The 14,040-nt window shown below is 38.4% G+C and overlaps 2 protein-coding genes across 3 annotated transcripts in view; one reads left to right on the top strand and one right to left on the bottom strand.

Moving 5' to 3' along the window:
• Positions 1 to 7,334, bottom strand: part of LOC107593687 (protein transport protein Sec61 subunit beta-like) — a 10,572-nt gene extending 3,238 nt beyond the window's left edge. Inside the window, exons 1-3 of one of the 2 annotated variants that reach the window (XM_016283534.1) lie at positions 7,223 to 7,334; positions 6,671 to 6,768; positions 4,943 to 5,047 (exon numbers count right to left, since the gene is read on the bottom strand). In XM_016283534.1, coding sequence (XP_016139020.1) covers positions 4,943 to 5,047; positions 6,671 to 6,768; positions 7,223 to 7,225 — 206 coding nt within the window. In that variant the 5' untranslated portion in view covers positions 7,226 to 7,334. The remainder of the gene's footprint in view (positions 1 to 4,942; positions 5,048 to 6,670; positions 6,769 to 7,222) is intronic. The other variant, XM_016283533.1, reaches the window with a different exon arrangement.
• Positions 7,335 to 7,456: 122 nt separating this feature from the next.
• LOC107593685 (alpha-1,3/1,6-mannosyltransferase ALG2-like) lies at positions 7,457 to 13,561 on the top strand. Its single transcript, XM_016283531.1, has 3 exons — positions 7,457 to 7,691; positions 10,719 to 11,044; positions 12,104 to 13,561. Exons 2-3 carry the CDS (start codon positions 10,736 to 10,738, stop codon positions 13,001 to 13,003), a joined length of 1,209 nt encoding a protein of 402 aa, XP_016139017.1. The 5' UTR covers positions 7,457 to 7,691; positions 10,719 to 10,735; the 3' UTR covers positions 13,004 to 13,561.
• Positions 13,562 to 14,040: the final 479 nt, after the last annotated feature.

Here is a 14,040-nt window from a genome sequence, read left to right as displayed (position 1 = left end):
CTCTTGTTTCTCATTTTCCTCTTGACAATACCCCATAGATTCTCTATGGGGTTCAGGTCTGGTGAGTTTGCTGGCCAGTCAAGCACACCATGGGGTCATTTAAACAACTTTTGGTGCTTTTGGAAGCCAAATTCCTTGACACGTCTGTGTGTGGTGGCTCTTGATGACTTGACCCCAGCCTCAGTCCATTCCTTGTGAAGTTCACTCAAATTCTTGAATCGATTTTGCTTGACAATCCTCAATGCTGCAGTTCTCTCGGTTGGTTGTGCATCTTTTTATTCCACACTTTTTCTTTCCACTCAACTTTCTGTTAACATGCTTGGATACAGTACTCTGTGAACAGCCAGCTTCTTTGGCAATGAATGTTTGTGGCTTACCCTCCTTGTGAAGGGTGTCAATGATTGTCTTCTGGACAACTGTCAGATCAGCAGTCTTCCCCATGATTGTGTAGCCTAGTGAACCAAACTGAGAGACCATTTTGAAGGCTCAGGAAACCTTTGCAGGTGTTTTGAGTTGATTAGCTGATTGGCATGTCACCATATTCTACCTTGTTGAGATAGTAAATTGGTGGGTTTTTGTTAAATGTGAGCCAAAATCATCACAATTAAAAGAACCAAAGACTTAAACTACTTCAGTCTGTGTGCACTGAATTTATTTAATACACAAGTTTCACAATTTGAGTTGAATTACTGAACTTTTCCAAGACATTCTGATGCACCTGTACATCCAGAGTGAGGAAAAGGGCTCAGAAAATCACTCTGGATCCCTCACATCCAAGTTATCCCCTTTTTGAACTTTTGCCATCTGGCCAGCGCTTCAGAGCAGCAAATACCAGGACAGCCAGGCACAGAAACAGGTTCTTCCCCCAGGCAATCTACTTCATGAACAGTTAAACGTTTCCCACATTACGCAATACAAATGTGCAATAATCTTATATTTATTTATTACCACCTCCATCCTAGTACATCCCTGCATCTCATTCTATTCCATTCTATCATCTATAGCACAACTGTACATACAATTTATTTAGTTTTCGATTTAGTTTTCAATATTTGTCTATTTATATTTACATGTGTATTTTTTTTTATTGTCTGTGTGTTGTCTCTGTGTACTGGAAGCTTATGCCACTAAAACAAATTCCTTGTATGTAAATTCCTTGCATACTTGGCAATAAAGCTCTTTCTGATTCTGATTCTGAAAATGACTGAAGGTATAACACCAGTAGACTTTTATTAACTATAAATGTTTTTTAAAAACAACAGCAGCTTTCAGCCTGTCACCATGATGCAAACATGAAATATCAGACATACAGTAGCAGTTCTTTACAGATTTTTTATTCGATTGCGCTGCTTTTCCATTGTTTTTTCTAGGGATGCACCGATATGAAAATTTTGGCCGATACCGATAACCGATTATTCTTTATTTTTGAAAGCCGATAACCGATATGTTGGCCGATAAATCTATATCCAAGTAAACATGGATGTGTTTGACTGTTGCGCTCACGTCTCTTGCAGCGTCTCACGCACGAAAAGGCTTTCTAAAAACACTGCGTTCATATTAAAATAAGTTCACTCCCATCTTCTTGCATGTTTTACCTATTCCACTGCCTGCGTCGCATCTTCGTCAACACAAAAGCGCATTCTGTGTGAATGGAGCTTAGCCTATATTTATGGACCTTCACAGAGCGCGTCACACGTGAGCGGTTAATCACGTGCGCCGACATGCAGTTGGATCGTTCTTTTCTCTTTACTGTTATCACCGGCATATTGTCAAGTGTCTAATTCTAACATTTGGTAATATTTCTATTGAAAATCGAGATTCCTCGATTTCTAAAAAATAAAATCGTGGCAAAACAATAAATTCGAATTAATCGATAAAATCTGGAAAATCGCCCAGCCCTAGGATCAGGCTTAAAAGATTCTTATCCTATGAGAGAGAGAGAGAGAGAGAGAGAGAGAGAGAGGGTAGAATATATAAAACTTCTAATGATCTATAAGATTTTAATGCTTTATAAGAATTTCTAAAATAATTATGTTGAAAGTATACAGTACAGTACATATCACCTCATTCTATGCATTTATTTGTCATTCTAATAGATGGAGACTGAGCTGAATAAGATTAGGCTTAAAGGGGTCATATGATGCGATTTCAATTTTTCCTTTCTCTTTGGAGTGTTACAAGCTCTTGGTGCATAAAGAAGATCTGTAAAGTTGCAAAGACTAAAGTCTCAAATCCAAAGAGATATTCTTTATAAAAGTTAAGAGTCAGCCACGCCTACCTAAAATGGCTCATTCTAACACGCCCCCACATATCTACGTCACTATCTGGGAAGATTTGCATAACACCGCCCAAATGTTCACGCAAAAAAAGAAGGCATAACTTTTATTCTCGCTGTAGTTTTGTTGTTTCCACCGCCATGTCATAGCGACGCTGTGTGCTTCATTGTGAAAGCGAAACTACTTTGTTTGGTCTTCCAAAAGCGGACGATATCTGCTTCGTCATGCCTGGAGCTGATCCGTGCTGGTCTCTGAGGAAATACTACAACTTTGCGCTGTCGATCGCCGGATCGGCTTTCACCTTGGACAAAGCGGAGTCCAGCCCAGAGTCGTCACATGTCCTTCCGGACGCTCCGTCGAAATCGCCGGCCGCGCCGTTCTCAAACCCACCCACCTCTGCTCACGCTAACCCTCCAGGCATTCCGCACTTTATCCCCCGGCCTCTGCTCACTGTAGCCCGCCGTGTGTGATGCTGTTTCATTGTGAAAGCAAAACTACTTTGTTTGGTCTTCCAAAAGAGGACGATATCCAATGGGTTTTCATGTTTTTGAATCATCGCTCCGGCCTGACAGGGCATCATCACAATATGGTGAGGGGCGTAACATTTCCGTCTCACGCTTGAGGTATTCGGCCAATCACAACACACTGGATAGCTGGCCAATCACAGCACACCTCGCTTTTTCAGACTGATGAGCTTTGTAAAAATCGACGCGTTTCTGAAAGGCGGGGCATAGAGGAGAAACAATAATGTACAGTATGTTGAAAATAATGTGTTTTTTTAACCTTAAACCGCATAAACACATTTCATTACACCAAATACACAAAATACTGTTCTTTTTTAGCAGCATCATATGACAAAGATTTAAAAGATCTATGACTCCATCTAGTGGACAACCTTAGTATTATAGCCTTCATCTGTCAGCTGAAATGTCTGATAGTTTTTCATTTTCTGCTATTTTACATTTATGAAACCAAGCATGATTCCTCAGAATGATTTGTTCTCCATAAGTACATTTGTTTGAAGAGTTCGGATAATGCACTTTAAAGATATAAGAAAAAATTTAAATCTTAAAAATGTTTACTGTTATTTTTAATAAATCGCCATGGTAACAGTTCAAGATATCCAAAATCAGTTCACAATTTAGCATCTTCAGTATCTTGGCATCATGTTGACAAAGTTTGGTCTGAATTTCATGAATCTCCTAGGAGGAGTATGCATTAAAGGGGTCATATGATGCTGCTAAAAAGAACATTATTTTGTGTATTTGGTGTAATGAAATGCGTACAAAAAGGTACAAAAAACACATTATTTTCCACATACTGTACATTATTGTTTCTCCTCTATGCCCCGCCTTTCTGAAACGCGTAGATTTTTACAAAGCTCATCGTTCTGAAAAGCAAGGTGTGCTCTGATTGGCCAGCTATCCAGTGCGTTGTGATTGGTCAAATACCTCAAGCGTGTGACGGAAATGTTACGCCCCTTACCATATTGTGATGCCCTGTCCGGCCGGAGCGTATCATAAAACCATGTCTGCATTTGTGATCGGAGAAATGACAAACAACAAGTGCTACTCTACACTTCTCAAAACTCGCGTTTGAATCGTCAGTGGCAAATTCTTTAAATATAAAAAACGTACTTACACTCTGTGAGTCAGAACAGCCGGCATTGTAGTCTACTCTACAAGGATCAGGAAACAGTCCTCCATAAAATGTGCTGGACACATCTGAATATTTGAGTTAAACTGTTCTGGAACAGTGTTGTAAATACAACTTAACCACTGATTTTTAGTCGTGTCCTCTTTTGGAAGGCCAAACAAAGTAGTTTTGCTTTCACAAAGAAAAAGCGTCACACACCGCGGCCTAGAGTACGCGGAGGCCGGCTTGAGTGAGCAGAGGCGGGCGGGCGGGCTTGCGGCAACCACATGTGATGACCCCGGGCTGGACTCCGCTTCGACCCCGGTGAAAGCCGACCCGGCGATCGACAGCGCCAAGTTGATGTATTTCCTCAGTCTCTGACTTTAGTCTTTTGCAATTTTACAGATCTTCTTTATGCACCAAGAGCTTGTAACACTCCAAAGAGAAAGGAAAAATTGAAATCGCATCATATGACCCCTTTAATTCAGTCTGATTTTTCCAAAAATCCACATTCAAACCAAAATAGCCGACGTCCTTTTGGTCGTAGCTAATGACTGTAAATTAGAAAGTTGTTCGGGTTGATGAGAACAATATATGTACAGAGTTTGGTGACTGCAGGAAAAACGAACCCCCTTTGACAACGAATAGTCACATCTATGTGATTCCAAACATTGGTGCTCGTGCCCTAATAACTTTCTATTGTAATATATTTTAGAATGTAATTTATTCCTCTGATTGCAAAGCTGAATGATTCTTCAGGAATCACTGTATTACACTGATTTGGAGCTGCTCAATATATTTGTGGAAACATGATTCATTTTTTTCAGCATTCTTGGATGAATAGATTTGAAAAATAAATCTTGTGTAATATAGGTGTTTTTACTGTCACTTATTCTAAATCTAATGCATCCTTGCTAAATAAAAGTATTCATTTAATAAAAAATAAAAAACTTGTAAACAATAGTGTAACTTTTTTTACTATCTCTGAGTAAAGAGTATTAAATCATTCTGTATTCTGAGAGAGTACTCACACTTTAAGTCCAGGTGAGTCCTCAGTGTAAAAGCGCCACATCCCTCCAGTGCCAGCTGATGCTGTGGATCTGCCTCCGCTGCGTGCACCACTGCTAGGGGCTTTCCTGATGAAATGAACAACAACAAAATAAATCTATCTGCTTAAAAATACAAGATAAGTGTCAGATATTATCAAACACTCAAATTGAATAAAAATGGCAACCGATTAATTAAATCAAACCCTGATGATGTCAAATTCACAGGACAAAACACTGATTAGTAGAGATGCACCGATCAACTGGCCAGGGACCGGAATTAGCTGATTTTCCTAATCGGAAATTCCACCGGACCGGTGACCAGCCGGTCAGTCTGCCGATTCAGAGCCAGTCCGTTTTGACGTCACACTTACGCTCATATCCGCATGTAAACATGTCGTTTTAAGCGATTCTGAATGATTCTGATTTTAATTGCATAAACTGTGACCGATAATGTATTCATGTCGTGCCAAATGAAGCTCACGCAGCCTTAGTGAGAGAGACTCATGCAGAAATCCAAACCAAGGAGCGCAACAGCACACACAAAGTAACTCACAGAAAGTTACAGATGCATACTGCAGTAGAAGAAAATTAATTTATAAAATATGATTTAGGTAAGCAACATTACTCGACCAAGATGTTTCCCCGAATATCAACATGTTTGCAATGTGACACTGATTTTATACAATAGTAGTTCAATAAACAAGAAGTTAAAATTAAATGACTTATATCTGACAATATTGACTGTTTTTGCGCAATTTCGCTGACGAAAATCAGCCGTTTGAACGAATAGGTTGAATGAATAACTAAATGAATCATGCATTAAAACAGTAATTTTCCGCCGCCTAGTGCTGGTTTAGTCATATTTAAAAGTATCACTGCATTTTCACAACATTTATTTGTCAAAAAATATGTAAAAACATTAATCTTATAAATTATTTATGCATTTGAAATGCATTTGCGGTGTAAATGCATTTGAAATGCATCTGTGATGTAAATGCATTTATGGCACCTCAGCTTCATCAAACAGTCTGTGTAAATACATCTAATGGCACTTCAGATGCAGCTTCTGTGTTTCCTGCAATGAAAAAAAAGATGGAGTTTGTTGATACTGATTTAATTTGAATGGTAAAAACTCTACAGTTTCTTATTATTCTAACTGAATTAATTGAAACAATGTAAGAATTTGATGTGAAAATGACACATTTAATAAGGTTAGGAGGGGGAAAAGATCATTTATAAGCATAGTGGGAAATGCCATCCGTTTTGTTAATAACAGCAACTCATTTCTACCTCTTTCCAGTCACAGAGCACTTTATTTTGAGAGTTGTTTAAGTGAGAGGACATCTGTAACTTAGTCCAGATTGGGGGAATTGTAATGTTTAATAATTTATTTTATTATGCAAATAATTTTTGCATTGAAATGTGCATATAGTTTTGTTTGTATATGCTGTCAATTATTTAGAAAATCGGAATCGGCAGGTCACACTTACAAAAAAATAAATAAATCGGAAATCAGAATCGGCCAAGAAAATTACAATCGGTGCATCTCGACTGATTAAGGCCTCATCAGTCAACTGTGACTTACAGAGATCTAATTAAACAATATCATTAATGTCTGCTGAACAAATTACAGAAATACAAAGAAAGCACTTTGATTCAGCTTGATGGTGTATTAAGACCCAAACAAATCTGTTCTTGCGAGGTCCTTACCTCTGTCTGGCTGAGGTGCCAGCGGTGCGAGGGGCCACGGTCTTACTGGGGGAACGGCTGGAGGCACCAACATTTGTTGCACTAGCTGCAGGTCCAGGCTGAATAAAAAATATATACAGATCACTAGATGTTCAAACCTATATAATAGTGAAATAACGCAACACACACTTTATTGTAAAAGTTAATATTCATGCTAAGAGAATGGGCCAGATTTAGAATGAAGAGTTGGTGTGGGGGTCCAAAAGAGCCACGACTCCCAAACAAATGCAGTGATTGCAGCTAGAGAGCGAACGAACCCTTTAAACTTTGAATGTAAATCTACTGGCACGAAACTAAATACTATTCAAAACCCCAATTCTAGTAATAAAAAAAACTAAATCTAAGTGGCTGCTAAGCAATTAAATTACAGAACTAAGTTAACTATTCAAATAACGGTACGTTACTACGGAGCATGACTGGCTACCAGATAGCAATCCAGATATAATTGTGAACACGCGCAAAACACTTATTATAAAGCAACACAACTACGAAAAGCGGCCTTAAGAAACTTACCATTTTGTTTAATAGTATATGTTTAGGAAACTGCGGGTAAAAGAAAGACTCTGGCTCTGTAACCGAACTCCAGCCGATCCAGACCACTACAAGAGAGAGCCTATTGATGACGTTTCACTGAGGAGGCCACGACAGCCATAGAAAGGACCCTCATAGAAACCATTAGCGTGCCTGACCGGAACTGTGATCCAGCGCATTCCATTTGAACACATTTAGGCTGGTTTCTGAACCTAGATTTGACATGAAACGTCAAAACAGATTTAGCTTAGTTACAGAATTTATTTTGGGGGAACTCAAAGGCGGTTCCACGGAGTGCAGTGACGTGTCATGTGCGATGGATGATGTGTACAGAGTAGGGCAGACATTTTGGCTCAATCAGGAAGCCAGTTTCACTAAATCGCGAACTTTGAGCCATATTTGATCATTCATACAGACAGCTGAGTTAGTGTCGGTAAACGTAAGAGTACAGGTGAGTGCTTTCTCGACACGATACTTTAAAGCATTATGTCTGGTTGTTAACTGACACTGTAAGCACAATTCGAGTTTGTGTAAACAAAATTATGACATTATGCTGTTACAGTGTTACTGCTAAGTGTGGAGCAGGGTAAATACTGAGTCTAGACTTATGTTTTACTAAATATATGACATTGAGAATGAATACTGATGTTTTCTCCAGCTCTGAATTCACCTGTCCAGCTTGTTTATAGATATCTGCAGACAGTTGAAATCGCAGGACTGTAATAACATAATAGAATGTATTAGAGCTTATGATAGATTGTGACCCAGTGACATGAACGCTCGCAGAGACCTGTGCTGGCCTGTTGTAACCATAGACTGCTGTAACAACACAGTGACATGAGATACCTGATGTGATCGAGATTAATCATCTGATAAAAACATTGTTAACTTAACTTTATCTGCAACGTGTGTGTATACTTAACCATGTTTTCTGTTAGGAACTTATTTATAATTAGTGGTATAAAAACAATAGAAGTCTAAGAAACGACTTCATTTAGATAATTAAATTAAATTCATAAATTCACATTATTGTTTCAAAGCAGCTTTACAACTAAGTAAACGTAAGTATGTGCGTGATAGTGTTTGGGAGTAACAGAATTATGTAATTTAATTACAAAATAAATGTAATTGTAATTGGTTACAGTCACTGAGAAAAATGTGTAATTAAATTACAGCTACTTATGAAAATGTTAACGACTACAAAGAGGGTTACATCAGAATTTTTTTCACACACACACACCCACATACAGATTTAATTGATTTCTTTCATAAATTGCAGTGACTGCTCTAAAATATGAGACACCAGTGTCTCAGGAGTTTAATACAGAGAACAGGACACATGCTTATTCGATAACTGTTTTATTTCCTATTTGGGTTTATGTATATCCTTTTTTTCCAAGGCATTGTTAGATTCCAGTGTTTCCTGGCATAGCTATGCAAAGATTTGAATTCAAAAACATTATCATAGCTATTATGATTTTAAATCTGTATTTAACCTCAGAATGATCTCAAAGTAAGTCTGATTTTGTGGTGGCTGTGCTTTAAATTAAATTATCATAATCTTAATTCAAGTGATGAAGGATTTTGAAAGTCTGACAGTAATTACAACCCCAATTCCAGAAAAGTTGGGACGTTTTTTTGAAATGCCATAAAATCAAGAATATAATAGGCCTATTTGTTCATTCTCTTTAAACTTTATTTAATTTGACTAAAGTACAAAGAAAAAAAATCCAATGTTTTCACTGGCCAACTTAATTTTATTTTATAAATATGAACAAATTTAGATTTTTGATAGCTGCAGCACACTACAAAAAAGTTGGGACAGAGGCACGTTTACCACCATCACATCAACTTTCCTTTTAATTACAACGAGGATACTAATTCTTAAAGTTTTGCAATAAAAATTTTGGTCCAGTCTTGTCTGTGATCATCGTTATCTGATTCTCCTTTCCATGACTGGTCGTACATTTTCAATAGGAGACAGATCTGGACTGCAGACAGGGCAGTCTAGAACATTCACTCTGTGTCTACAAAACCACACTGTTGTAGCACATGTAGAATGAAACCTGGCAATGTCTTGAGCTAATAACCATGGACTTCCCATGAAGACGTAATCTTGATGGCCGTATGACTCTGTAAAATTTCTCTATATACAGTGGGGAAAAAAAGTATTTAGTCAGCCACCAATTGTGCAAGTTCTCCCACTTAAAAAGATGAGAGAGGCCTGTAATTTCATGTCAATGGTACCTTTGCACATATGCCAGTCACCCATGCCGTTTGCTCTGCTGCACCCCCATACCATGACAGACGTTTGCTTTTGCATCTGTTGATGATGAAAGTCTGGATGGTCCCTTTGGGACTGAGAAGTCAACGTATATTATTCTCAGAAACCAGTAGAAATGTGGACTCCTCTGACCACAGCACTTCTACTGTCTTTTTGAGACAGTCTGAGATGAGCTCTGGCCCAGAGAACCCCATAGCATCCCTGCATAGAATTGATGTATAGCTTTCTCCTAGAGTAACAGATTCAAGTTGCATTTATAGATGCAGCAGCAGACTGTGTTAAGTGACAGCGGTTTTCCGAAGCACTCCTGAGTCCATGAGGCCATATTTAACACAGCAGCATGACGGCTCACTCACATTCAACTGAGATGTCCTGCCTTGCCCAACACAGACTGAGATTTCTCTGGATTCCATGAATCTTTTCACAATATTATGTATGGTAGTTGCTGAAAGACCTAAATTCTTTGTGATTTTGCATGAGAAATTTGATTTTTGTTTGGCACTTCTCTTATGAAATTTGTCACAAAATGATGAGCCATAATCCAGCTTTGCTTGCAAAGACTGAGATATTCCTTTTATATCCAAACATGACACCCTCAACTATTACTTACTGTGAACTGTTTCAAAACAGTTTAATTTAGATATTCTATAACCTTTTCACTTTTATTTTGCCTCTGTCCTAATTTTTTAGCGTGTGTTGCAACCATCAAAATTAAAATGTGTTTATATTTACAAAATACATTTAAGTTGGTCAGTGAACACTTTGGAAATCTTTTCCAAATTAAATAAAAGTTAGAGAATTAACAAATCTCAGATTCTTGATTTTATTGCATTTTACAAAACTTTTAAAAACAACAACTTTTCTGGAATTGGGCTTGTGGTGTTGAGCACTACTGTAAAGTTAACCCTGCCTAGTTTAAATGTTTGGAAATGACTTGCAGTTGAAAACATTAGAAATTCAGAAAAGTAATCAGTTACATAACTTTAATAAAGTAATTGAAACAGTTACATGACGTACTTATTACATTTTAAATAAGGGTAACTTGTAATCTTCCTTCATTTCCAATGTAACCTTCCCAACACTGGTGATAGATTACTATGATTTCTGTAAAGCAGCAACTGGAAAATCTACTTGCTCTGTCTTGAGCTTAAAAATGAGGTGTAATATTCATTTGACCTCCTTTTGACTGAACAGGTTCTGGTCAGGACAGGATGGTTCGGGTGGTGTTTCTGCACCCTGATCTGGGTATAGGTGGAGCAGAGCGTCTGGTGGTGGATGCAGCTGTAGCTCTGCGCTCTCGTGGATGCAGCGTTCAGATCTGGACGGCACACTATGACCCCCAGCACTGCTTCTCTGAGACGCTTTCACCTGACCTGCCTGTGGTGTGTGTGGGTGACTGGCTGCCCACCAGCGTGTTTGGTTATTTCCATGCTCTGTGTGCATACCTGCGCATGATTTATGTAACACTCTATCTTGTGCTCTTTAGTGGGGAGGAGTTCGATGTTGTTTTCTGTGATCAGGTAACTACTAATGCTACTAACACTAACTACTAATCATCATTGTAATTTTAGTATTATTTTTATACTATTAAAGTATTTATTAATATTTTGTATTATTTATTTTTATATTTTCAGTATTCATATTTTTACAAGTTTTACGTGTTTTTGTCTTTCTACACTTCTATTTAGCTTTAATTGATTTTTATTTCAGTTTTAGTCATTTTTAGTACTTAAACTTGTTTATTTTAGGTAGTTGCAACAGCAACATTTCATCCAATATTTTATTTCAGTCTAACAGCACTGCTATTTTTCAGTGGTGGACTTTAGCAAAGTATTGAGAAACATTTCCAAACATAATCTCTAACTTTTTCTCCGCTAACATTCCTAGTTAGTTTGAACTGAATATATCTAGATATATTTTTGGTCTAACTACTATCTAACAACTAAATAGGTTTACAAAATAATAATTAAATAATTTTATAATTTTAATAATTTAATAATAATAATTAAAATAATTTTAACTTGAAATTAGTTTATTATATGAGAAGAAGGAGCTAAGTAATGAATTACAGTGGGGCAAAAAAGTATTTAGTCAGCCACCAATTGTGCAAGTTATCCCACTTAAAAAGATGAGAGAGGCCTGTAATTTTCATCATAGGTATACCTCAACTATGAGAGACAAAATGAGAAAAAAAATCCAGAAAATCACATTGTAGGATTTTTAAAGAATTAATTGGTAAATTCCTCGGTAAAATAAGTATTTGGCATTTATGCATTTGGCGCAGATGCAGTTATCCAAAGCAACATTGAATTGCAAGCATTTTTTTTTTTCAGTTTATGCATTCCCTGGTAATCAAACCCATAACTTTGGTGTGGCTATCGCCATGCTGTACAGTTTGAGCTACAAAAAAGCCATCAAGACACATAATATATGACCACAGTATAAAAGATGCCATAAACATTGGTCAAATAAACAGATTAGTAGACCACACAATGCTGTGATTGACCAGTCAGAATCAAGATAATCGTTATCCTCACAACCACAAGGGTTAATTTTATTTGCCCATCTCCCTCTTTCAGGTTTCAGCATGTATTCCCTTTTTGCGTTTGGCACGCCACAGAAAGAAAGTCCTATTCTACTGTCATTTTCCTGACCAACTACTGACTCAGCGTCGCTCTGCTCTGAAGCGCATATATCGCGGCCCCATCGACTGGTTTGAGGAACTGACCACAGGCATGGCCGACCGCATTTTGGTCAACAGCCAGTTCACTGCAGGAGTCTTCAAACAGACATTCCCCAAACTGGCTGAGATTCAAACCGACGTCCTTTATCCCTCTCTGAACTCGTCAACTTTCGATGTTGAAGTAGAGGGCCTCAGCGGGCTACTCCCTGAGGAACGGCACCTCATCTTTCTGTCAATCAACCGCTATGAACGCAAGAAGAACCTGCCATTGGCGCTACAAGCGTTAGCAGCCCTGAAGGAGCATCTGTCCGCGGGGGAATGGGAGCGCGTGCACCTTGTGATGGCAGGGGGTTACGACGAGCGTGTGGTTGAGAATGTAGAGCACTACGAAGAACTGCACTCACTAGCGACCTCTCTTGGCCTGGATGACCATATCACCTTCCTGCGGTCCTTCTCAGACAAACAAAAACTGTCTTTGCTGCACAGCAGCGCTTGTGTACTGTACACTCCAAGCAATGAACATTTTGGCATTGTACCCATTGAGGCCATGTACTCCCGTTGCCCGGTTATTGCTGTTAACTCGGGTGGACCACTAGAGTCTGTGGCCCATGACGAAACGGGCTTCCTTTGTGAACCCACTCCTGAGTGCTTCTCCGAAGCCATGCGAAAGTTTGTTACGGACCCTAAACTCAAGCAGCATATGGGACAGGCTGGAAGAGAGCGGGTACAGCAGCGCTTCTCGCTGCAGGCCTTCACCGAGCAGCTCTACAGCCATATCATCAACCTTACCCAATAACCAATTATGACATCATAAAGGCCATTTCGCCTCAGACCAGCACACAGATGCATTCTACCAGTCTGGTTGCCATGGGGGGACTAATGAAAGTATGTCGTCTCTAATGAAAGAAAAGAGCAATGGGAGTTAACATGGCTTAAAAGTTCAATACAAGCCTTGAAGAATGTGGAGCACTCTTCTGACCGAGAGGTTAATGAATGATCGTACACCAGCCACATTGATCAAGCGTATCATGGCATGGCCTGAGTCCTTATATGTGTGTATTTTTTTTATGCCAAAGGCCTATTAGAGAGTTTCTCAGGCAGAAATCGATAGAGAAGTTTTCTGTGCCCTGCTCTGTTCACCAGAGTTTCTGCTTTTGTTTAGTGATAACAATGGAGGATGCTAAGAGTGTTAAACTAAAGATGCTCATAACAAGTTTGAGTAGAAAAATTAAAAGTTTTCCTAGGACACTGAAGGTCATATGCTGTATTGGGTTTGAGGTTGTTACTGACTGTGTATCTCCTGATGCTATTGATACAAGACCAAAGCCCTGATTAAATGAGATGCTGCATCGTGCCTTGTTGTTTGTCTTTGTCTCTTGAAGCTTTTATTTTTGGATGTATTGGATATAGGCTGACCAGACAGAACAGTGGCCTGTTTACTCTTCCAGGTTAATTTAGAACAGGTCACTGTTGTGTTAACATTTCCATTTTAATTTCATTCAACCGCTTTTGAACTGTTTTTTTTTCTTTGTCTTTGAGCGAAGTTTCCCAAAGCACCAGTTAAAGGGATAGTTCACTCAAAAATGACAATCCTGTAATAATTTACTCACTTTCATGTCGTTTCTAATCCTGCATGACTTTCTTTCATCTACAAAAAACAAAGATACATTTTGTATTTTGAAGAACTGTTTCTTTTAGGGATGCACGATATATCGGCCACCATATTGGTATCGGCCCATATCGGCTCATTTTTTTTTACAAGAAATACATCATGTTTTGGACTCCATTTACTTTGCAACTTTTTTGAAAACACCATTTTGTGTTCCACAGAAG

This window comes from Sinocyclocheilus grahami, unplaced genomic scaffold (genome assembly GCF_001515645.1).
Source record: "Sinocyclocheilus grahami isolate Dianchi unplaced genomic scaffold, SAMN03320097.WGS_v1.1 scaffold175.1, whole genome shotgun sequence".
Lineage (NCBI taxonomy): Eukaryota > Metazoa > Chordata > Actinopteri > Cypriniformes > Cyprinidae > Sinocyclocheilus > Sinocyclocheilus grahami.
The sequence above is the reverse complement of the archived record's forward strand: the minus strand, read 5'-3'. Positions and strand labels throughout refer to the sequence as shown.

Coding starts and splice junctions, on each gene's coding strand:
- LOC107593685 (XM_016283531.1), top strand. CDS start 10,736: ATGGTTCGGGTGGTGTTTCTGCACCCTGATCTGGGTATAGGTGGAGCA. Junction 11,045..12,103: donor ATGTTGTTTTCTGTGATCAG/GTAACTACTAAT, acceptor TCCCTCTTTCAG/GTTTCAGCATGTATTCCCTT.